The 25746-nt window shown below is 40.7% G+C and overlaps 1 protein-coding gene across 3 annotated transcripts in view; it reads left to right on the plus strand.

The window, feature by feature from the left end:
• Positions 1 to 25746, plus strand: part of cdin1 (CDAN1 interacting nuclease 1) — a 70727-nt gene that overhangs the window by 1336 nt on the left and 43645 nt on the right. For all 3 annotated transcript variants that reach the window (XM_086050368.1, XM_086050369.1, XM_086050370.1), the window contains exons 3-6: positions 12506 to 12551; positions 14407 to 14471; positions 15528 to 15588; positions 19808 to 19880. In XM_086050368.1, the coding sequence (XP_085906494.1) occupies positions 12506 to 12551; positions 14407 to 14471; positions 15528 to 15588; positions 19808 to 19880 (245 nt within the window). The remainder of the gene's footprint in view (positions 1 to 12505; positions 12552 to 14406; positions 14472 to 15527; positions 15589 to 19807; positions 19881 to 25746) is intronic.

Consider the following 25746-nt stretch of genomic DNA (forward strand, 5'->3'; position numbering starts at 1 on the left):
AAACTGGAAACTATTTTCTGGTTGACTCGGGCTGCAAGATTGTATGAATTGTACATAATGTGAAGTAAAACGGAGAGGATCATATGATTGGTATGATGTCTCCAGCTCACTCTATTTTAGAGTGGCAAGATATGAATGTGGGTGCTCCTGTCAGAAAACACAGGCCCGTATTCCACTTGACACGTCTATTTATTGTGGTCTGCAACAACACAAAGAATAACCTAGCAACATTATCCAATGCATATCTATTGGTTAACAATATGCCTAAACATTACAACGTGACATCTCTCACGAGAACATACTGTAGGTAGGCCATTTTATGTACAGCAGTTACCTGACACGAACCTAAATGATTAAACTCACCTTTTAACATTTACACACAACAACAAACCTGGTGAAACACGGCAAAAATCTGCAACTACTGAGTTTGCTGCCACGAACAAACTACTAGCTAGCTGTGTCGAAGGAGGAAAAAAAAAAAAGAAACCACGTCTCTCGCTATCAACACTTATCGCTCGAGGAGCGTTCAATGGCTGCTCACAGTGTGGGACATCTCAGCACTACATCGAAGCTCAATGAATTTATCAAATGCCAACAATTATTCATAACAAAACAATGTGAGATTTCTAACATGAAGTATTTCTTAATAAAGCGTGTTTTACTCCGAATAACGTTTCTCCACAATCCGATTCTGAAAGCCACGAAAAGTGACGTGAAGTTTGCCAGGGAGCGGCAAACATGGATGCAAAGAAATATATTACAGAAATAGTGTAACGAATTGGGTTATCTGAGAGTAGCGGAGGTCGAAGCGGAGAGCTTGACTGAACGGTTGTCATACTGTATTGGCGTCGGCTGCGGCCCACAGTAGCTGGTTGAACTAATAAAAATGTGATAATTAAATTACGTCTGTGTTCTTGGAAGACGCTACAATATATTTTAAAGCGTGACGTCATCAGCGGGCGCGAAGGACCCGATCAGTTCTGCTACCCACACGGGCTTACTGCGGGCCGGATCTAATATAAAAGCAATATCAGCCAGGGGCCGTAGAAAACCTTCTCGCGGGCCGGATGTGGCCCGCGGGCCTTGACTTGACATATATTATCTACAGTATACAAGAGGGGTCACCCCGCGGGAGTTGGTGACCCCTGGTGCACAGTCGAACGACTTGTTATTGTCTCACATTAACTGCTTTGGTACAAACAACGTAGCATCATTAACCGTTTTGTGTTTATTATTAAATATGTATGGTCCTGTTTAATTTTGTGGCCATTAATTCCTCACTGGTCTTTGGTGTAATGCACCGCTTCAAACATTAGCAAGTGTGTTTTGCCATGCAGTGCTTGCACCCCCACAAATCGAAGCGAAGTGTTAATGGTGGTGTTTGCCTTTCTCCTTGACACCAAGGGCCTTTTTTTTTATTGAATGTAACACGTGTAATCCCCCCAAGGCTACCGGGACACCACCACTGCTGATCCCACCGAGGTCACTTACAAAGTCGCATGCATTTGGAGCTTCCTACGCCTCCACTTGTGCCCTAATCACCAATCTGGAGGAAAGTGGCTTGTCCCCAAAGTGGGATACTGGGCATTTTGAACTTGGCTTGAGTCCTACAGTCAGTTACTATGAAGGAGTTAAAGGGAAAAAAATTGTCAAATTACAAGGACTAAAGCGTAATGTGAAGGAATTAAGTATAGATAGATAGATATGATATGATGCACTGAAAATTACGTACCAGAAAAGATGCATTTTACCTGGCCATTGGCGAGCTAGCTAATGTGACATAGTGTTTTTGCATTTCTGCAGCAGAAAATAATCATACAATAATTACCTCTTCCGAAGAAGCCATTGTTTTTACCTGCCGGTTGTCCTTCAAAACTGATAAAGAACATAGTAGAATCATACGGTGGGTAGGCGGGGGCTAGATATAGCCCACGTCATATCGAAACAATGGTTCGATTATTGTAATGCAGAATTCCAGCCTAGGGGGTGAAAAAAAAGAAGAACATTTTAAAGTTATATTTAAAATGTATCCTTGTAAAATGATAATCTTTAAATACTATTTAGACGTTGTTCTTGTAATATTCCAACTTCACTCTCGTGAAATGACTTTATTCCCGGAAAAATTCTATGACGTCATTCTCAAGACACTTTGCATGAAGTGTGTTTTCTTCTCAGTGCAGCCCTAATACAAAAATTTTACAGATCATGACAGGTTTATAAATCAAATTCACTAACCCGTATGCTTAGGCACGAACACCGTGTATTTTGTGCTCCCGACATGTTTTTGGTTTCCGTTGACCAAAATAACTTCAACACACCGTCCAAATGGCAGTTTCCAGTCACGAAGAAAGTGGTACTGGTGAGTGTAATAATTAAAGGAAAACACAGGAGCATTTTCATTCCAATAATTCTGCACAATCTCAGTCTCCCGGAGGTGCTGGCTCTTCTGTTTAGTCTTGCCGGCTATTGTTATTATTTCGTTCAGCATAAGCAATCTTGGTGAGGCCCGTGCTCTTTAAAATGCCCGAGTCTCCTCACTGGGCCTGACAGGCAGGCGCGGCAGCGGTGTTTTCACAGCCTGCAGAATTATTCTGCTTGTCCAATCAGCTGAGCTAGACTCTGGAGGGTTAGTGATTGGACTGGCAGGAAATCAGGCTCTTAAGACATAACATATCGACTAGGCCATCCATCATCTCTTAGCATGCGCTCGGGTACGCCAGTCGGCCTCCCCCTCGCTGTAACCCCCCCCCTTGTCCCCTCGGACTGTGTGGGAGCCCTGCCACTGCGTCAATATTGGCCCGGGTGGCCATGGCTGTAGAATTGGAGTGGGTTCACGCTAACGTAGTTGGAAGACTATTTTTTTTATTAGTTTAAACTAGTCTGATAGTCTTGGTACTTGAAAATTGTGTAAAAACAAAAATAAAATGTGTGTCTGTGGGAGGGAGCCAGGCAATATTCTTTTATAGGAAGAACTCTGTGTCACATAAATTGTAATGGTGATGCACCCGTTAAATAAGATGATGGGAGACAACCCTGGCAGTTGTTTCAAGGGCTGTGAAATAATGTTTATCATTGTAAACTTTTTTTATTGGCAATACTTTTACCTCTCTATCGGTATCAAACGTGCTCCCGTTGCCGGGATGTTAAAACGTTTATTGTGTGTCAATTTATTTTTTTATTCGGGACATTTGTTCAACATTGATTTAATATGGGCTAAGTCAATCCTGGTAATCATAGCTTGAATATTTACTTTCTGTAATATCACAGTGTGATATGATATTATTAGGGCTGGGTATTTTGTGAACCTGGCGATACGATACGTACCTCGATACACAGGCATAACATAGTTTGCTTAGAGTTTGAAAGATCATCTGGACAGTAAATTGTGCAACGATACAGTCTAACTAACCAGGGTTGACAAAAAATCTGCAGTAATTCTACTGTCAGATTTTTTTTTTTTTTTTTCTCTCCTCACAAAGTGTCCATGACAGTCGATCAGGTGCTTCCTTCTTATGTGAGTCGCTAGCGCGCTAACGATCGATACTCAGAACTAGAATATCAATACGGTATCGTTTTTAATAATATTGGTACGTATCTTGGTATCAATACTTTTAGCACACTCCTAGATATCATTATATCTTTTACACTACCCTTTAAGTGTGGTTCTGGTTTTGGAATAAGTGTAGCAAAAAGGCACTGAAAAAGCTAAAAACACGTGGCATGATGGCGTTTTGAACTCACGAATGACCGAATGACCGTTTTTCTCCTAATAATCTGACTTTATCTCGTAATTACGACCGTTTCCCTTGTGAAAATGACATAGTTCTCGTAATTCTATGACGTTATTTTTTAAAATCTTCCAACTTTAGTCTTTTAATGTTCTGACTGTTCTCAAAACTATGACTTTTAATTTTCCAATATTATTAAAAATGTATTCTTCCCCCCCCCAATTTTTTTTTGTGCCATCCCAACTTGTACAACTTTTGTCTTGTAAAATATTGTTACACTCACATATGCATAAGTGGGAATATATATATATAATTGTTGTACAACTTTCTATGGCTGAATGTGGTTTTTGAAATTGTTTGAAATTGATGTTAAACAGTAGCAATGAATAATTTATTGGGCCAGCACTATTTTAGAATCATTGCCTTTCGATTTAGCAAATGGGGGACGATTCAAACTCAGAACAAAGTGAAAGTAAGAGTCAATTTCAAGCCGATTTCCACGGGGGGGGGGGGGTCTCTCATTCTGCCCGTCCGACCATGAGTCCGGTGGGAGGCGAGTGGGAGGGTCCCACAGACGGACTAGAAAGAGACCCCCTCATCTGTAACGGCCTGCATAACACAGATGTTGGGAGTCATCTGTCACCCTGGCCTCTCTTGCCGGGTCTGGGCTGCTCCTGGAGAGGGCTGGGAGTTGGAGGTTGGCGGTGGTGGGGTGGTGAAGCATTGGACACGGTGCTGTCACTTTCCCAATTCACAATGGAGACACATGCTAATATCAACCCTGAATAATAATAACGAGCCTCAAGCACAAACACGGTGCAAGGACAGACGTCACTTGACTCTTATTTCGGTTCCAAATTACTCTGGGATATTTGTAAGAAGGTTTTTTTTGCAGAATTTGTATGATCTCACCTTGTTTGTGTGGGTTTTCTCCAAAACATTCTTAAGGTTAGGTCTAGGTCTAAATTATCTATTACTTTGAATGTGAGTATAAGCTGTCGTAGAAATAGATGGGTGGTCTTGCCAATGACAGAAACTGACAACGAGCGCCGCTTTCAGTACTTTAGTGGGTTCCAGCGCTGTCTGTTTGAGGTGCTTCTGCGACGTTTAATCTGTATCTGCAAGCTTTCATGAAGCCAACGCAGACTACGGACAAAAGGCTTCACATGTATTTGTTTGTAACAGAGAACATGTGGTGTCCTGCCCAAGTATCTGGAGCGGCGCAAAGGTGGGGCACCAGTGAAGGCAGACGCGTGACTTCAGTCACATTAGGTCCTTCTCCTGCCATGCATTAGAATTGGAAATGATGGGCTGGTCTCTGAGGTCTTGCCTAACTTCCCCTGGGTCCACAGGGAGGGGGGGGGGGGGTACCCCCAGTTCATACACCCTTTGTCCCCTTAAGTATAAGAAGGGAGGGGAGGTGAGTTCTCTCTGTCCTTCTGTGGTGTATTATGAATAGATGTGAATGTAATGATTAGCCCCACCCCCTTTTTTTTTTCCCTTATGTAAAATGCCATTCATCCCACTCGTCATATGTCGTCCTTAAAGGCAGCGCAGATGCCGCTGCTCCGGAAAGCTTTTTAAAAGTTCAGTGTAAAGCATCTCCACACTTTCACTTTCTGACTTGTACACACACACACACACACACACACACACACACACACGCACACGCGCAGCTCCCCAGCGAGGAGTCCCCCGGTACGTTCTTTTCGAATCGGGCCCTAATGTGCCGTTTTCATTGGCACCAAGGCGGGCTGCAATATGGTGCGCTGGATCGCTGTGGGAATATGAATGTTGATTAAGCATGCGCTCAGCCTTTTGAAATTCACAGAGAAGTGTCAGAATAATGGATGTTGAGCAAATGTCAAGCATTTGTTAATTTCTCTGTTATTGGTGGGGGTTTATCTTGCGTGATCTTTCGAGGCAAAAGCAAAGGGCAGGCTTGTTGTGGCATGTGCCATTGATATGGTGATTTCCTTACTCCAGACACTTTGATTTTGATGGTAATATCTCGGCTCAGGACGAAGCGGAGGGACTTGCTCATTGATTATTTATTGTGCCTCTACTGTTTTTTTCTTCTTTACTCACCGGTTAAAACATTGCTTTTTACACATCTGTATTTGACTTGTTGATTTGGGGAAAAAAAAAAAAAATGGGAAAAAAAATGACATTCGTTTCGGAATCACCGAAGGCTTTATTGAAGCGCTACAAATAAAGTGTCAATTAAAATAAGAAGCATGAATGACATCATACAAAACCCATTTTGTATGCACACTTTGCATCCTCAGCACATTTTGCTGACGTGATAAACATATGGACTTAATGAGCCGGATCGCAGCAGAATTTGATAGGGTCTTCTTTGACAAGTAATGCACTTAAATTAGAAGAAAACAGATTTTCATTTTTTCTATAATGAACATTTATCACAAATAGTTTATTTATTTATTTATTTTTAATTGGGATTTTGGCCATTTCCAGTGGTTGTACCTCAGCAATTCGATCGCCATTAAATTTGAACCTGGCCTACTGCTTGATATTATTGATGCTTTAAAGTGGAAGTCAACCCAAACATTCTTTACAATAATATGTTCTATGCGCCTCCACTAGTCTAAACACGGCATTCTGATTAATATTGCATTTGTGGAATATGAGTTAAGTAGCAAAATCCACCCGTTTTTAGCCATTTTGCCATTTGCTGTCGACTGAAAATGACATCACAGTTGCTCAGTTAACCACCAATCACTGCTCACCTGTTTTCCTAAGCCAATTCATGATTGGATGTTACCTGAGCCCTGAGTAAGTGCGATGCCATTTTCAGTCGGCAGCAAGTGACAAAATGGCCGCCACCTGAGAAAAACGAGTGGATTTTTACTACTTGACTCATATGCCACAAACACATTTTTTTATTTATTTAACTTTTATTTCCTCAGGAAATATAAACAATATCAATCAAAATGCCGTGTTTAGACTAGTGGGGCTGCGTAGAACATATTATTGTAACGAAAATTGAGGATGGCTTCCCCTTTAGCCATATTGTAATGAGCAGCCAGGAAATAACATTTTTTAGCGCGTTGAACGCTACGATCCACCACAGTAAATTCATCACGCATTGACATGAGCGGGAAAATTCAATGAATCCGTGACTTGAGTTCAACCTTTTTAAATACTCACTGAACTGAAATCTCCCAAGATATCCGGACGTCTCTTTCAAGGCTTACTTTTCTCAGATTCTGAATTGTATGATTGGCGGTTCTACCTGACTTCAAGGTGCATTTGATTCCATTGTTGCCCTAACTAGTCCTTCTTTGACATTTGTAAAGCAAAGAACAAGTTCCTCAGCGATTTTCAAGCCAGGACATGACAATTCCTGTGACCCACAACAACTTCCAGTGCGTAGTGTCACGTTTAGATCGTAGCTTCTTGCTGAGTTTACAACTTCATGTCAGACTGAGGAATTCATGAATAATAGATGCAATCAATTACTTGATTAGGAAGCACAGGAATGACGACTTCCTCTTCATATCAGGGATGATGTCCAAGTACATTCGATAGATTACTTTGCCTTTTCAACTCAAAACACTGATGTAAGCAGCTTAGGGATAGTTGGCCTTGTAACCATTTATAAGGACACATTTTAGGGTAGAAACTGTCTTTCTGAATTAATTGCACCAAATAAAGCATACAGGAAATATGTGTTGATGAAAATAACCTTTCAGACTATGTGAGATGTGAGTATGAAACAATCATGACCTATTGCATTAGCATTGTCCTTCATCATCAGGGACATTCAACCAAGGGACATTGGACTATTTAACTGTGGGAATAGTCACCCAATTTAATGATTGTTGTTTTTTGAAGGCAAATACTGAATATTCTGCACTGTTTTTTGATGTGATCGATTTAAATGTTGCCTTAGTGGATATTCTCTGTGGTGTTAAACCGTAAACTAAATCAGCAACGTCACTGCCGGTCGCATCATCATAGTGCCTTCTAGTTTGTCTTCATTGATTCAAGACACAGTTAATCAACAATTGATTATAATTCCTTGTGATCATTTTCTTGATTAATTAGCAGGGGTGTAACAAAAACCAATTTGAACCAGAAAACCGTTTTTTGATTCAAAAGGTGAGAGTGTATCAAATCGAACCGGATCGAATCGTTTCACTTTGAAATGTATCGAGAGATGTTTCGAAACATCTTTTACTGGAGGGATATATCTTAGAAGGAATCGGTACATGTAAAGTACTGACTAATTAATTCAAATGTGTGTAAAGTAACAACAAAAAAGGAATTGCATCATACACTATCGAACTGAGCTATACTATATCGAATCAAATCGCATTCTCACTCAGTCGAACAGAACCGAATCGTCCTTGAATCGTTTAGCACCTGACATATCAAAAACCGTATCGAATCGTCTTTTGTGGAGAGACACACACCCCTATTAATTAGATTTCGTATGGCTAACCCAAGCGTTTACATCTGCAAAAGCTGTTTCTTACGAGACCTCCACAGGTAAATTTGGGTTGCCTCATTGATCATCAGCTAAATTGTAATTTAAATCCGGACGTCTACATCATCACAAATGTAAAACTGTAAAAGATCAACAGAAATGCATTTTTAAATAAACGCAATAAATTCCACGTGGTAGTTGCGCAAGTATTTGTCTGAAGCTGCACGACACCTACATTAGTGTTTGTTTCTGTCCCGTGCCAAATGATATCACATGTAGGCTATACTTTACATTAACACAGCAAAATTTTTTTTTTTACGTTTGTTCTCGAAATGCCGTGCTGAGAAACAGATGTTAGCGTTTTGCTTTTCAGCGTGGGTAATTAGCAACATTTGCATATCTGGCTGTCGACGCATATAAGAGTGAATATTGTCGGCAAGCCCTCATGTTTTGAACTTTTACGTTGAGCAATTCTTGCAAGTCATCAGCCAACATGGCAGATGTCAATATCAAGTACGATTATATTGTGGAAAATAAAAAAATCTTTTCGTTCTTTATCCCCCCCCCGTCATCAATGAAGGGAGATAAATCAGAGATGTTCTGTATCTAAATTAGCCAGTTCCATGCCCCGAAGTGTCTCTCCACGCAACACTCTCAAGCGTGCAGATCCACCAAATGCTAAGTACTGCCACAGCATATGATACCAATGTCATTAGCCAGGTGGCTTTCATTACCTAAATTACCGCTATTGTTTATAATGAATTATTTGTCAATTGGCGTCGGAGAATTTAATTGATATTCTTAAATCCCTCATCTCATATTAAATAGGTCGAAGGTCCTATGCTGTTTTTATCCTATGCCGATTTAAGAAATAAAAATACAGTTCTGCACTTGAAACTAGAATTTTTCACTTTCCTAAGCAGCCGATAGCCAAACTTAACCGAGCCTAAAGCACAAACCGGCGGAATGACAAACTGGAAGGCGCTAATTATTTTTAATCTCATCGGCTGCTTGACTATTTTGGGGCGTCAAGCGCATATTACTGCCCCCATCTTACGTTGTAGGGGAAGATAATGAGGTTGAAAGGGAACAATTCCTCAGCCACTCTAGTGTTTCCCAGCCTTCTGCTTTTTCGTGTTCTAAATGATATCTAAGAAGCAGAGCATGGGGAATGGGTGGGGTGCTGGAATTTCATCTTTGTTCCAACAAAAGTCTATTAAAAGATGCTTAATGTCCAACTGTCCGATGTTTGACTGATTACAAAACCAAGAATCTTGCTTTTAATGGGTGGATGGATGAAGATTTGCTTGCGGGAAAAATGTGTCCAAGATTTGGTAGCAAACACGGCGCGAATAGTAACATGCACATTTTACGTCTCATTTTGTTGCCCTATTGCTCGGGATCGAAATAAAAAATGTTAGATTTATTAAAAAAAAAAAAAAAACTGAAAAGCTTGAGTCAGGCCCCGATACTCAATAATATCGGTAAATCCCTCGTTAAAAATGATTTGTTTTTTTTTTTCTTCTTTTTTTAAAGCGTAAGTCAACCCAAACATATTTTTTTCAAGAATATGTTCCCAGCAGGCCCACTAGTTGAAACACAGCATTCTGATTAATTTTGCGTTTGTAGAATATAAGTTAAGCAGCAAAATGCACTTGTTTTTAGCCATCTGTGGGAGCGGCCATTTTGTCTTATGTCGACTGAAAATGACATGACAACTGCTCACAACGACCAATCACGGCTGACCAGTTTTCTGAATCTGAGCCGTGATTGGTCGTTGTGAGCAGTTGTGATGTCATTTTCAGTCGACGGAAGACAAAATGGCCGCTCCCACAGATGGCTAAAAACGAGTGGCTTAACACTTATTCCACAAATGCAATAGTTATCAGAATGCCCTGTTTCAACTAGTGGGCTTGTATAGAACATGTATCTTGAAAAAGAAGTAATGTTTGCGTAGACTTCCTCTTAAGTCTGTTTTTGTCAATAGTGCAACCTCATGTGTTGCATTGCATCATAGGACAAGTAGGGGCATCAGTTAAGATGGAATTGCTACTGCGAGGCAGGCAGGGTCCCAGATGGAGGCGTGCTCATTGCTTCACATTTTAATATCTAGCAAGCATATAGTTCCCAGGGGAGACCAACTTACTGATACATTAATTTTAAAGTAGCTCACTTCTAATGTACTGCGGATGGAAAAGCGGTTTTGCACTATAAAACTGACACCATTAAAACTGCACTGCTCTCGGTTCGGGTCCACGGCTTACCCTATTTTACGAATATCTTTTCAAAACTGAACATCAACAATGTGTGTTTGTTGTTCACGTTTTTAATAAGAGCTCAAAATTGTCCTGACTCAAGAAATAAAAACAAAAGCTCCAAAAGATCTTAGGGTTTTTGAAGCCGATCTATTTTCTTAGATATTAAGAGCAGTTTATGTCCCTTTAAAGTTAACAGGGTATAGATTTAGCAATTAGACTGTAATCATGCTCATTATGGAGTAATCCATTTAAAACCTAACAGATGTCTGTTCCAGCAGGGGGATCGTGACGGTCCCATGCCAACCATAAGGCTGTAATGTTGTTGAAATGCTCAGGTGCAAGGTTGAAGTGTGGAAGACATTTTTTTCCACCCCTCCCTTAAGTGTCCACATGTTGACAGTTGACCATTTAATGGCCCCCCCCTTAATTGCGGTGGCCCCCTTCGTCCCCAAGCATCATTGTAAATGAATGCTGAAGCAGCAGTGGGTTTTTTTGGTTGTTGTTGTTGTCGTCCTCAGTGTTTCTGTCCTTTTGTCTTTTACTTGAAACTGTTTCACTTTATTTTTGGAGTCTGTAACCTTGTGGGTGATGGCAGTCACCTTTTGTGATGAGTTCTCACAGTTGGAATTTTCAGTTTATTTGTCTCTTGCAACCACAACTCAAGGTGACTTGATGTTTTGTCTCTTCTAAGCTTTTACAATAAGAAGGATCAGTTTTTTTCAACGTACATCAGGAGTGTGTCGGGGATACGCCGAGATTTTATGTGAAATTCATTGGTTAATCCACAATCAATCGATGACTATTTTTTATAATCGAATCATCGTTTGGATAGCTTTTTAATTTAAAATGGTCCAAATCCTCAGAATTTCAGCTTCTGAACAGTAAATATTTTCTGATTTCTGTAGTCCTCTATGAAATCAGTTTTGATCATCTTTGTGTTGAATCAAAAACATTTGCCTTCACTTTAGAATACAATGGTCAAAATGTTGACCTTATTTCTGGCGTGTTATATGAACAACTAAACCAGTAACTGAATCATAAATATTTTTTTGTGCATTTTCTACACTGTCATTTGAAATAAGATCCTGTTTTTGAATACAGGGATGGCAATTAAAACTTTTTTTTTTTTTTAAATACGATTGACGTGTTAATCGATTTATTAAAATAATCAGGTAAAAAAATTGGACCTGTGGGTCGCAGATATTGTTTAAATGTATTTCTGTGCTATTACAGTGGTTGACAATACCTGCGTGGCCATTACGAAAATGTGTTGGTGTAGGGTTGAAAATGTTTTACGATGGCAGCAGCTTCACCTCGGAATAGATCATTGCAATTTACATTATATCCCATGGGAAATTATTCCGAATACGAACAAAGATGTTTTCACTGTATTTTGTTAGTTTGAAGACCATTCATGTCTTTTCCTGTGATGCAATGCGGGTTTCCGTTATGTACAATTGGAAGAATATTGAAGGCAGTCCCTCTTGCTTGCTGCTTGTTTTACCACTTTGGTGTCTTTGCCAGGTGTTTGACATTGACCGGGGCCCGGGGATGAATGTAGCTTATGGCAACCTTTTTGGGAATGAACGGACTCCTGGGAGCCACTGTGCTTCCTGCAGTGCGAGTTTCCATTTTCAAAGCCTGCCGTTTGCTGCGGGCGGGGGGGTTGCTTCACGCAGCGAGTCCCACATGCCAATCCGAAAAGCGAGGCCATATTGTGACCATTCTACCATTCAAACAAATACAGGTTGTCTGTAAATTGCTCCTCCGCCCTCCCCCCCCGCCCAATTCCATTAAATTCCACTCCATGAATCAAAGTGGTGCGACGGTATGTATGAAAGTGACATAAAACTCCTCACTCAAGCTCCCCGTATCTTCTCTGTCAGAGGTGATCATCTGGAACAACTTTGCCACACTTGTTTTCATGTTCTTTTCGATTACAGGGCATCTGGCCCGAGCTTTGAAGCCTCCCGCCCTGCACCCCACCGCCACACACCCGTCCTCTCTTCCTTTGTCAATGCAATGCTTTCTGGTAATTAACTTTGTCCTTCTTTTATTTGTTCCAGTCACTCGCAGTCCACTCTTCTGAGCATCTTCTCCCTGGAGTACCAGGTTAGAAGTTTTCTTCCTTTGTGAGCCCTGACAGGTGCCTAATTGAATGATGAATGTCCCTTTATTTCTTTGTAATTGAACTGCCAGCTCTCTGATTGGTTTGGAGGATGCCCCTCAAACACCCACCCCGCCCCAGCTCCCCGCACCTGCACCTTGCCAACATACACGCGTTTATTTCACACACCCCCCCCCCCGCCCCACCCTCCTCTTCCTCACATCGACGCCACTTGCCTGCCCGAGCCTCAGTGGATGGCTGCCAAGCCTCCCCATCCATCTGTCTAATAACATCTAGCCCCTGCTTATTTGGCGGACCTGTAATAAATTATGCTAAACCATTATTATTCTGACAATAATAATTTCCCCGTCTAGTGCGGCTGCGTGTGCTAAATGTTTGCTGACTCGCACTGTCACTGCCGCTTTCCACGCTTGACAGCCGATGATGATAAATGGCCGCCGCTGCCAGTGGCAGAAGGCAGCACGGGCAGAAAATGGAGTCATTTATCATCCGGCTGACGGGTGTCAGTCACAAGGGCTGTCTCAGTGGAATTACATTTTTTTTTTGTTCTCTTGTGTAGCAGTTTTTAAATAAGTTGTTTTTCAAACAATGCTCTTGCTCTCCTAACCCTTGTGCTGCTCCTCAGCGAGGTGATTGCATGGAAATGTCATCTTGAGGAACATGGGAATAGCGTCATTGTTCGATCAGAAAAAGAGGGTGGAGGTGGGCTCCGTACAAGGCTGCCTTTTGCACACTTTGACCGCCCAACACCCCCCCCCCCCCCCCCCCCCGCTTTCCCGGCTCCGGGAAACTTATTGAAAATAAATGACTGTGACCTAAGATCCCTCATGCTCATTCATAAGAAATGAAATAGATGCCAAGGCTAAATTCGTCAGGCTTTATTTTATTCATTTGGACGGGGAGAACTTAAATCCTTCACTTTGTGACAAATTAAATGGCGTGTGAATTAACATCTTCTTGGAAGTAGCAGCTACGATTTTCCGCCGAAATGCCATATTATGCAGTAGAACCTCCAAAGTCAATTTGTTTGGATTCCAATGGATTTTTCCCCATAGAAAATAATGGAAATATAAATAATCCATTCCAGAGTCAAACGATCACCGTCCAACAGAATCCATCCATTTTCTGCTGTGTCCTCATTAGGTTCACGGGTGGGCTGCAACCTATTCAAGCTGATTCAGGGCAAGAGGCAGGGTACACCCTGAACTGATTGCCAGCCGGGCACACAAACAACCACTCACATTCACACCTATGGGTAGTTCAAAGTATTCAATCCGTGTAGCAGGCAGGTTTTTGGAATGTGGGCAAAAGCAGGAGTACCTGGAGAAAACTCACACAAGCACAGGCAGCCATTTTTAACTTTCAAAACTGAAGAAAAAAGTGAAACAGTCTTATGAACTCGAATTTTTCACTTACCGTACTTTTCCCCCAAAACGCTTCATAGTCCAACAAATGAAAAATGGTAAATGGTGTCCAAGCCACATTCATTAACTTATATCAAGCTGCATCTACGGTATGTGAACCGGAGCGCACACCGGTGCGTTGAGCAGCAGTAACATATGTTAGTCTAATATTAAAATACTCTGTAAACAGATGAAAGACAAGCAAATGATGATTGATTGGGAAGGAAGGAAAAAAAAACACCTCACTTGAATGTTTTTTTTTTTTTTTTTTTTTAAATGGAAAAAGTGTCAAAAGAAGTTACGGTAACCACCGTAATATTCCAAATCGGTTAAATACTCATCCTTTCTTGAGTTACCATAGTATTACCAGTAATAGTAGTAGTACTACTGTGTTCTGCAGGTTTCTAATGACATCTTTCTCTCATTTTCACCACAGAAACGAACCAAAAGGACAATCTCAAGGCACCATGCACCTGATGTCATTGAAAGCCACTACCAAAGGTACGGTTCGCTGCTTTATGTCATTGCCCTGTTGGCCACTGGGAAAGGGGCGACAGTCATCTAGTATTTGGGAGTCAATCCAGACCGCTGCGGGTTCCATGCTAAAAGTAATGCACTGTAATTAGTAAGAAAAATAGTACATTCATTTTGGGGGGTGGATCACTGAACCGCTTTGAAAATATGTGGGGGTGGTTTTGGGACCAAATTAACACCATAAACTGTACGCACTGTACAAGAAACGTAATGTAGGTTAATAAGGTTTCTAACATTGTGAATCAAATAGTGACCATCCCTCAAATATATGCTTAGTTTGTTAATTGAAAATGGAAGACTAATACACGTTTTCCCTCAAATAGACCCTGTAATTTATCTCATTGTTCACACATGGACATTAAATAGTTAATTGCTCAGCCCATTTGAACTGTTGCTAACCAAAACAGCAGCACCAGAGGTCGTTAACGGTCTCTGATGTAATATGGATTTATGAGATGGAGATGCTATTATTTTATGTGGCGTGATTTGCAGTCACACAAAAGTGTTGGGAGCTACGTTGCTTACAAGGTTCTATTTGGTTTTAGACTCCTGTTTCATTTGGCATTTATTGTAATTTTCCGACAACATTTGTTTATATGATTCCAAAAAGGAATCTCTACAATAAAGGCCTTCCGTATGATCTTACCCGTTGGTTTTGCTACTAACTATAAAAACTGCATGTTGTAGTCATAATAATGGCAAGCAATACGGCTTAGTGAGGAATACATATGTGAAGAGTGAATTGCAAGGTTATCTGAGGGCAGCGCTTATTGTAGCTGGGGGAGGGAAAACTGCCTTTTTAGGCGGCAGGGGTTAACTCACCGCCATATTCATGTCTGACTTTGGGGGGAAATTCGAAGCCCTCAGAGCCGTGCCGGTTTAACCACATCGGGCCTGCCATATGCCACCCAGGGCAAAGTCATGAGGGACATTAGCATGTCTCGGCTAGCCTGCGCTGCTCCCCTCTTCTGTCTGCCTTCCATTTGTTGTCAATGCTTTTGTTCTTCTTTTGTTGTAACGAAGGTATCTGAGCGAGGCCACGGCACATCCCTCTGCTCCTGTCTTGCTGGAGTTGGCCAATGAGGTAATGGTTTACCACCCCAATCCCCCCCCCCCCCCCCCCCCCACACACACACCCTCCATCTCCTTCATTGATGTCCTTTTGTATCAATGCCTATATAGAGGTTGGCGGCGGTTTTTAGTTTTCTCTCTTGTCTGTTAGTCATTATGAAAATTGCTGAAATGGTCCGCTCCATTATCAATTATTTAATGTAATTAGCTCTCACCTCCATCAAGCAGATGTGAAAATACTTTGTTGTGTTTTATCGTGCAATTTTCCCCAAATTGCGCCGGCTCGGGCAAAGTGCAAACTGCAGACAGGTGAGGAGCGAAGGGTCAGCCGTTAATTCCTCCTTCTATCACTTCAGTGCTTGTTTGATTTGACATGATGTCGCTGGTTGTGTGTTAGGTTAAGTCAGGGGTATTTACTATATCTAAACAATTACACATGTAAAAAAATAAAATAAAATACATACCATATTCTACAAATAGTGACCAAGGGAGTGACTCTGGACTGGTGCTGAGAAATGGCATGAAACAAAACAGATTGGGTGGAACAAATAAGTCACACACAGGTATCTTTCCAAAACACAAATGATGGATGCACACAACATTGCAGAGTGACCATATGTCAGAATAAAGTTGCGATATCCACAAAGCATAAAAGGGAACTCTTTCAGAAAATACAGCAAGAGCCTATCACACTGTAAAGTCCCTGTAAAGTGAAAATAAATGTCTTGTAAATTTGACACACCACAAAGAAGAGTGTTGTAATCATCCCTGCCAAATTTAAATGATGAAAAAAAAATCTCCACGTGTATAAAGCCAGGCTTCAAAATAGCCACTGTTTAAAGCCACCAATATAGCCCAAATCCTCCAAAATAATTCCTCACCCTGTGGCGTTTCTACTTTTTGTCATTGTGACATATGCCTTGCGCACAAGGCCGATAATGAGGCACTCTAAAGCGGTAGTTCCTGGGTAGTTCCAAGTCTTTGTACATTTCCAGCAATTATCTTAAAAAATATGAAAAGTGTATCGAAACAAATCACTAAATTCCCTTTATGGGGGTCTTAAATTGATAGCAAGAATTGTTTACATGCTTCAGTGCAGCTGTTTTAGTTAGCAACATGATTTAAATGGGCTCAGTAGTCAACTTACATTTTTGAACTGAGATAATTACAGTTATTTTATGTTTTTTTCCCCCTGATGAGAACATTGAAGGAGATGGCCCTCAGGCTTTATTTTATAAAGTATAAAGCGCACCCGGTGACAAATTCAAGGCAGTACATTGTTAGAAGGGAGTACTTGTATTCTTATAAGGCTTGATATTTTCCAGACTTCACCATTTTTCCACATTTCAGTTGTTGTATTTTGTGCTTTTTGTAAAAATCGTAAATTCCTCATTTTTTCAGTAATAGTGTAGTAAAATATATATTGTGCTTCCAATTAGTTGACACAAAAATAAGCAGAGTCCATATTGAATTTATGTATTCATTTCAGAGTTTGTGAAGCCAGATGTCACTTTCTTTTATTTATTTGTCATTTCTGCACATTGCTCTCATGTCACTCCAGCCTTAGTTTGCCCATTTAAATGCACATTAGAATTTTTATTGCGTCCTTAGACCAGTCAATGGCACTGAAGTGTTTCTTAATCTAAAATCAGAGGAGCTCACATGCATCAGTGGCGCCTCAAAGCTAACTGTCATTATTCATTCGCCATTTAATTGACACAAGGTTTTTTCTTCCTCTTTTTAAAAGACTGATTCCAGCTCAGAGATAACTGTCTATGAACCATTTAACTGTCATTTTAATATGCTACTTAACATTTAAACCAAGCACTCATGCTCTCTCAGACCACTAATTGATGTAGTTTCATCCCTTTATGAGACAATATATCTCCAATGGAGAGAAATGATTAACAATGATGAAAACTGCTACCGGACCCTTTTCGCCCCTAGATGTCCCCCGTGAATATTGCCGTTTTATGCCCAATATAGACTTTTTATGTAAAGGTCAGTTAAACATAAAGGCTTTAGAATAGATGCCAATACAGCGGAACCTTAACTCGCGAACGCCTTGAAGCTTGTTCGAGCAAAATTTTCGGGACGGTTATGCCTTAAATGACGCACAGCTAGGATATATGAGGTCTGCATATCAACGCACCTGACAATAATTTCAACCAACGTTTGATAAATTTTAGCCCTTCTTGCACCGTGCTTATTGCATTTTGTTGCGTTCCTACTATTGGTAGCTGTTTTTTTGGGGGGGGGGGTTTAACCCAAAGTCTCTCTGTTGGTATCAAGCAGCTTTTTATCAACAAATAAACTTTCCTTTGGACTGTCTGTGACTGGTCTTGTACTTTTGTATCTTATCTGTTTGCGTTGTTTAACAAGACGGAGAAATAAGTGAAGATGAGTGAGGATGTCGACTGCTACATTAGCTACATTAGCTAGCTGGTGACTGGCTAGCTGCCATATGGTCTTGCAATCAAAGTGTCGTTCATTTATAGTTGTATATAAGTTAATTAATGAAATGTTTATCGCCCCTCCCCATTTGTCCTTAACCTTAAGAGAAAGTGATAAAGCATATTTTGTGTTTTTTAAGTCATATTAAACTGGTTAACTTCTGCTTATGTTTGACACTGAAGGTTTAATAGTGTAACAAGAATTTCCTGTTTGGTTAATTCAGGTTCTATGAGAGCAAAGTTTGGACTCTGGAAAACATTGCAAATGTAATTAATCTCACTGGGAGGTTTTGTTTTGGAGTATGAGTATTGTAGGTCGACCAAGCGTTATGTAACAGTATTGTATGACTGTTCCACACTCATTAGCTCTGGGAAACGATGAACTCTGGAATATACCGGTAATGCACAAAAAATATTTTCAACAGAACAAAGATGACTGACTTCCGACTTGAGAATAGAAAAAAACCTAATGATTAATATGAAAATTAGGGTGACGCAACTACCTGAACTAATTGAGTGGTCCTTACTCCTGTTGGGGGAGTGTATAGGTGAGTTCACCGTCTTCTCCCGGGATGATGCTGCTGAATCTGTCATTCTCTTGCTATCCAGAGGTGAAAATGGAGAGCAGGCCAATAAGCGGAGAGAAAAGGCCTGGGTGAAACAAAGAGAAGCAAAATGTAGTAGGAAAATCTGATTGTTATGCTCTTCAATGAGAGTGGCCTTTCTTATGTTGCCTTCTTAATGTCATAGTAGGGTGACGCTAACAAATGCAACTGACGTTAAAAGGACAAACTCTTGTAAAGAGTCAATAAGATGAGCTGAAAGGCTTTTTAGGTCCCTATAATGAAAACAAGATTAAAATATTGTATTTTTTTTTTTTAAGTTCTGTCAAAGTCTTCAAACAAATGCTTAATTTGCTCTTAAGCAAAAAGGTTTTGTGATGACTTAATGTGTCTTCTTGTAGCCGATGTTGGTTGAGTTAATTTGATTAAATGGTTTCAAAAGCAATGTTAGTGTCCGTCACTGTGTCCAGCACTTTGACAGATTTTTACTAAAAATAATAGTGGACAGTTTGCATCAAGCTAATTATATAACTACTTCTGTCAACTAGCCTTATGCCGCAAAATCTGCACAACCAATTTCCACAAAACTTTTCAAGGACATGCGCATGGAGCAAAGAATACGGCTAAAAGATGAAGGTCCGGTGAGAAACAGCATGTAGTTAAATTATCAACCATTGGTGGGGTGGGTGGGTGTGTGTTTGTGGTGGGCTCATAATGAGGACTTGAGGAATTATGTTTTTGTGTTGATTTGCTGTTTTCAAAGGGCAAGTATTTTTTTTTTTTTTTTTTTTTTTGGTCTTACTTTTTTCAACTTATAAGAAGTTAAAAATATGACAATTGTTAGCCTAAAAGCATGGTTGCCTAAAAATGACTGTCACCATATACCGTAAAGACATAATACCCATGTTTTTTGTTAATGTCAATATATTATTTTCAGTCATCCGGTTCATATTAATCTGCAAAGGTCCAATTTAGGCAACTGGATTCATTGTGGCTGTAGACTTATTGAAGTTTTTATCCAAGCAATGGGATAGGTTAATTGAAATCACATTGATTTTCTGTGACAACAATATATTTTGAAATTTGAATAATTTGGAAATGTATTCCTTGGCCAAAATGAAATACTTCAGGTATTATTTTCCTTAATTGAATTTTGTATTCATGTCATACGTTATTTTTTATTGTTATTATTAAAGATAATTCTCTCATTTTCTAGGTGGATTTGTCTCCTGCGCTGATGGCTCGCATCATCCTAGACAGGTTCCTTCAGGACCTGGAGGGCGAAATGCGTGAGTTTCCATTCGCCCACTCAATCATTGTCCGCGTCAGTCTTAATTGGAGTCGTTTGTCTATGGAATACGCCTTCTGTTCCAGCCTTTGCTGTATTTTCCTCTCTGCTCATTCCAAATGTGCAACAGACTACCTCTAGTAGGTTTGACGATTGAGTGGTAGGAGGGCCGCCGCCCCTCAACAGCACTTTGGATCAATGCGAGCTCACCTCATCAGTGTTATTTATAACAGTGAAGTCCTTCCCCCTTCATCCCCAGTTACATCCATCTAGCATACCTTCTCCTCCTTCTTATTCCTGCATCCTCTCTGCAACCTTGCCGGGCTCCACTGAGGAAATTGTGCTGGCAAAAAGTGACAAAATAAAAAGCAAACAGTGCAGAGGTCGTGCTGATGGATGAGCTGCAGGCGAAGTAAATTCCAGATGCTAACATTTTTGTTGAAAATGTCAAAGACATTGTCCAGGCGTTCTGTCAAAAATGCTCAGGCACATTCAGGCAAGTGTTAGCAAAAAGGCATTGGTAGTTTATGGCAAGCGGGTTTAACATAAAAAGCCAAGTTTGACTATCCGGAATTAACATAGTAGATATCATCTACCTGTATGTCTTTCTGACTAGTTGTAATTACATTTTGAGTGGCTGGAAATTTCACTTGTGGATAAGAAGAATGTAGTTCTAGATATCTCAATTGCTTTTTATTTGACTTGGCAAAACTGAATTACAGATATTGGCTACACATATATCCAATGTAGCTGTTAAATTTTAAAGGGTAAATCAAATTTGGGACTTGACTTTTTCCTTTAAGATAGCTTGCCATAGTAATTTATTTGCTTCACTAATTTTAGGAAAAAATAAATCACTTTCAAATGCGGAAACATCATCTTGCACCAATACAAAAACATCGGCCCTATGCAGAAACCTGCGTGGTGACCAGAGAAGACATGCTTGCGATTTAATCACCAAAGAGATGAAAGGGGATGTGCGTTATTTTCAAATTCACCACAGCCTGGCGATTTGTCAACGTCAAAGTGTGATTGCTTTGGACCTACAGCACCGTTATCCACCGCTTGTCAAAATACAAGTCGCCGCGGCTTGTAGAGCTGGTCATTCATCTGGGAGACGCAGGCAATCTCGGGTGATATTAGATCGCTTCCCTGCATTGCTATACAGTGAAAACATGATTTGTTGTTGTTCGTTGTGTTTTGTTTGATATCACATTGAAAACGGTAACGTTTGTGAGAGCATCATTATCAAACGATAAGCTACCGGTAATAGGAAATACAAAATGACGTTCATAATGGTACAACTAAGGGCACTATTCTGGAGGTTTTCTGATACTTAACTGTTGTACAGTAAATCAATCCCTGTTTTAACGTAGACCACTTTGATGTGTACGCAGGTAGTCTTCTTATTTATTTTTAAACCATCTATACAATGTTGTGTAAAAAAAAAAAAAAAACAATTAGTTGTATGCTGTTATTTCCAATATTTTTTATTGAAAAAGCGTTTATTTGATTAAATATAACTTTGTAATGCTGCAAATTAAACAAAATACTATTATCAGTTCTTTACAACCGTTAAATTGTCTTGAAACTCTGTTGGAGGTAATCATTTAGGACAGTGCATTTTTTTTTTTTTTAATAATTAGGGGGTTTGTTCAAAAACAAACAAACTGGTCATTATGAGGACAAGTCTGCCTACACCATTGCTGACTAGCTTTTTGTCAACCCAGAATATGATTTTTTCGACACTTCCAGAGTAGCATGTGTGAGAACTAGTTAGTTCTGACTACACTGTTAACTATCTCTGAGGAAAAAAAAAACATTTATGAACTGCTCTGAATGATATAGCAGTGTATTGGTTTGGAGGGTTAATTATGTTTCTTGCTTTAGTAATAATAGTGATCATCACATCCCTGTAATGCCAGCAGTGTTATATTGCGGTTTTGTGCGTTATTTTGTAAAATTGCGACGTGATAGTAGTTGTATTAATGGGTGGATTAGGCCACTTAAGTCCCCACTGAAGGCTCAGAAATGCACCGCCCACTACTGGTATATTATACTTAAGTCATGTGTTACCATTATGAAACAATGCCTACTGTAGGTAATTGTCTTTTTTGCCAATTAGCTAACGGACTGCTTTAGAGTTGGTGGCAGGCATATTTGTCATGCTCCTCCTTGCACGCGAGTTCCTTTCGTATTCCAAAGCGTCCTGTGAAGATCAATAGACTTATATATAAGGGACATTAACCCCGACTGGGGGAGTGGTTGGCTGTTGTTTTTTTCCCTTAATTCTCTCCATTCCCCTTTGCATTTAAGAGATATAGGGATGGTGCCTTTGGGTGCGGGGAATATATGTATGTACAATCACCCGTGCTGTGGATCGATACACACTTTCCAATTGTTTTCTGTGCCTTCCTTGTTTTGTCTTGCTCCTCACCATGACGACCAATCCAACCCACCCCCTCCTTTCAGTCAGTTCTTTTAGCAAAAAGTATCGGCGAGAGCATCGGCAAAGCAGAATGAAATACCATCTGGTGGCTCTCTAAATAAATCAATGTGTTCAAGGCAGTTTAGTATGTATTGAATATGATATCAGCAATCATAATAATCCTTGTCTAGAAGAAGCTGATTTGTCCCAGTTGGGAGGGAAAGGTCACATGAGAACTTTAATGCGGGTTTTGTCCACACTTTGAAGGGCACACATTTCCAATTACTAATCCTGAAACAATCAACTGATCTATGTACTGTGATTTTTTTTTTTTTTTTTTTTTTTTTTTTTTTTAATTTTTAAAAAAATATTTTTTGTAAAGAATCATGTCAAAGTTTTATTTTAATGCTCTATTGATTTATTCTTGGTAAACTTGGTGAACAAGTGGTTAGCAAGTCTGCCTCACATTTCTGGGTTTTGGGTTTGAATCTTGCCTCTGGCCCTCCTTTGTGGCGATTGGATGTTCTCCCAGAGCTTGTTTGGGTTTGTACGGGCATTCCTTCCTTCCTCTTGCGTTCCAAAAACATGCTTATTAGGTTCATTGAAGACTCTCATTGTCCTTAGGTGTGTCCTGCCTCTCAAGACATCAGTAGGGATATTCTGTGCTGAGCCTAATAAGGACAAGTGATCTTCAAATTGGATTGGCGGATATATAATTTGATGAAGTATTTTTGTTAAAAAAGAATGCTGGCCCGAACCGTAATAGACGCCAGATACTTTCTGTAACACGGTCAACAAAGGTATCTGAATGTCCTCTATATGAGAAAATATGCTAATAGCATTCACAAAAATCTTTATTGTGGAATATCTGTTGTCAGTAGCGGCCACTGCGAAGGTGCACCCTCCTCCCAACCATCTTTGCTATGCGTCAATCTCGTCACCCCTCTTTCGGCTCCTCTCTTTGACAGGCGCTCTAGATTTAGACATACTTTTTTTCTCTCTCTTTCTCTAGGAGGCAATTTTGCTAGCTATTTGACCTTTTCCATTTTCCCAAGGCCTGGCTCCAGATTAGATTGCTCCCTGCGTGTTTTGTAACTGTGTGATTCGAGCGCCCTCAAGATTTATTGTCGCATTCCTTTACAGAAGCCCCGTACGCCAGGTTATAAATGTCCCGCGTTTGATGTTAACACTGCGAGAATGTTTCCAGGCTCCTTTTGATCTATTCATAATGGCTCGGCTGTTTTGTAGATAGCTGGATGTCGCGTCGTTGCATCCAGTCAAACTTGGGAGTCCACTGTCATTGTTAAAGCTCTCGCTCACCTGAAGGCAAGAGCTGTTTGCGTGTGCGTGCGTGTGTGTGTGTGGAGGAATAATGAGAGAAGCAGGAAGGGAGTGCATATGGAAGGAACGATGAGCGATTCGTGCAAGTGCGGCGGAGGCGAGCAGCGTCGTGGCACTCCTCTTGACAAGTATACTAATTACTCCCTTTCATGAGAGGAGCTCCAGCCAGCTTCTGCCGCAGTCTAATGGCTTGACCTATGTAGCCTCGCCGCTGCCAGATCTACCGCTGCAATTCTTTTACACACATACACACACACATAAACTGGAATGTAGAGTCTCATCTCAGCGCTTTCAGGGAGAATCAGGTGGAAGCAGATCAGTTCTGCCCCAGTAACCTCTTCAGGGAACCGGCTCCTCCTGCACCTCATATAACCACGGGAAGTCTAAAAAGATTTTTTTTTTTTTTTTTTAAAGGTCCTACCGATTTGCCCCACCCACATCTTCTATTTGAGGAAGCATTTAAAAAGGAGTAAATTGGAAAATCAAATGAGGAGCTTTAGGCAGCCGTGGAGATTTGCGGAGCTGTCGTCCGGCGTCGGGGAGACTCATCCATCACGTCGCGCAAGTAGTCAATTCCTGGAGTATCTGTAAATGTTTTCAGATATTAGCCAATTTATATGCTCCAAGATTCATCATGGAAAATCAGCTTTAGCGCGCCGCACATTATCAGGCCCTGTCTCTCCCTTGCTCCATGAAGTTTGATGAACGAGTAAACCCCCCCCCACACACACACACACACTCCACAGCTCAATGGCTCGGGTTGCTGGGGGGGGGCATATAGAGGAAATGGCTAAGTGCCCCCACCCCACCTCACCCCACCCCACACACACATTGTGGATAAAGTGTTTTTTTTAATTAATAAACAAACTTGCAGAGGAGCTCATCAGTGTCAGAGGCAATAACAATCGTCATCCGTTATTGTTTATTACGGTCCTCCCTCAACAAATGTTGCTATCTAATGAGGTTTCTCAGCATTTGCGATAATGACTTTTTTCACCCGGGCGGAGGAATTGAAAGAAATGACACACGTGAGCCGTGATAAATCAATGTTATTTTGTTGTTAGCTCGTCTTCTTTTGGAGTTTTATATACCAACGCAGCCTCGTGATTTGTTTAGCAAATCCCGACGGAGGCGTAGCGTCGTGTTTGTTGTTTTCCCCTCCTCCTCTGTTCTTGCCGTGTTCAGATGCTGACGGTGTGATACGGCGCCTTAGTCACAATTTATACCAACGCGGGACAATTACAGTAAATTTGGTGAATGTTTACAAGGGGGCAAAGATGCGCTGCAAGGCTTTGTTCTCTGTGTCTGGTGCTCTTCAGATTGCGCTTTTTATATTCCTCTATTTTATGTATGTCGTTGCTTGTCGCGTGTGTGTGTGGGCGTGTGTGTGTGTGTGTGTGTGTGTGTGTGTTCGCTCCAGAGATGAGCTCAGAGTGTCATGGAGGAGCGATGCAGTGCAAGGCGGGGGCGTCCTTTAATGTATGCTGATGTCGGAAGCTGCAGTGATGCGAGGGACGCGGGCGCCCTGTTGTTATTTACTGCTGTGTTTGTGCACACGGTCGAAAGCGAGCCAGGGCCTGCAAAGGTATTACAGCGCGTGATGAATGAGCATTAGGGTAAATTCATTTTAAAAGCATGGTGATTTATTAGCGGCCCGGCCTTCGATTTTCATCACGTCGATGCTTGGCTGGAATTCCACAATGTCAGCGCCAAGGTCATCCACTTTATAGCTATTTTTTAACCCTGCTACAGCAAAAAAAAAAAAAAAAAAAACGTAGATAACTAGCAGGAGGAGAAGAGCACCTTTTATTGTGATGAGTCACCAAAATGTAGTGCAACCTCCAAAGTTGACAGTGACACTTGTGGACCTGCGATTTTTGCAGATTTTAAAAGAAATGGTCCGATATAGATGCCATTTTTATATAATAGACGTAATATCATTGTGGGCGTGAATGAAGGTGTGAAGGGTTGTTTGTTTACTGTATATCTGTCCGCCTCTATTGTGTGGAGTTTCTGCAAGTAGTCCGATGGCGCTGATATTCAACTGAAAATGTATTGAGTGAGTATTTGGATAAAAAAAAAAAATATATATATATAT

Source organism: Filicampus tigris, chromosome 13 (genome assembly GCF_054856515.1).
Source record: "Filicampus tigris isolate MCC_2025a chromosome 13, RoL_Ftig_1.0, whole genome shotgun sequence".
NCBI classification, from domain to species: domain Eukaryota; kingdom Metazoa; phylum Chordata; class Actinopteri; order Syngnathiformes; family Syngnathidae; genus Filicampus; species Filicampus tigris.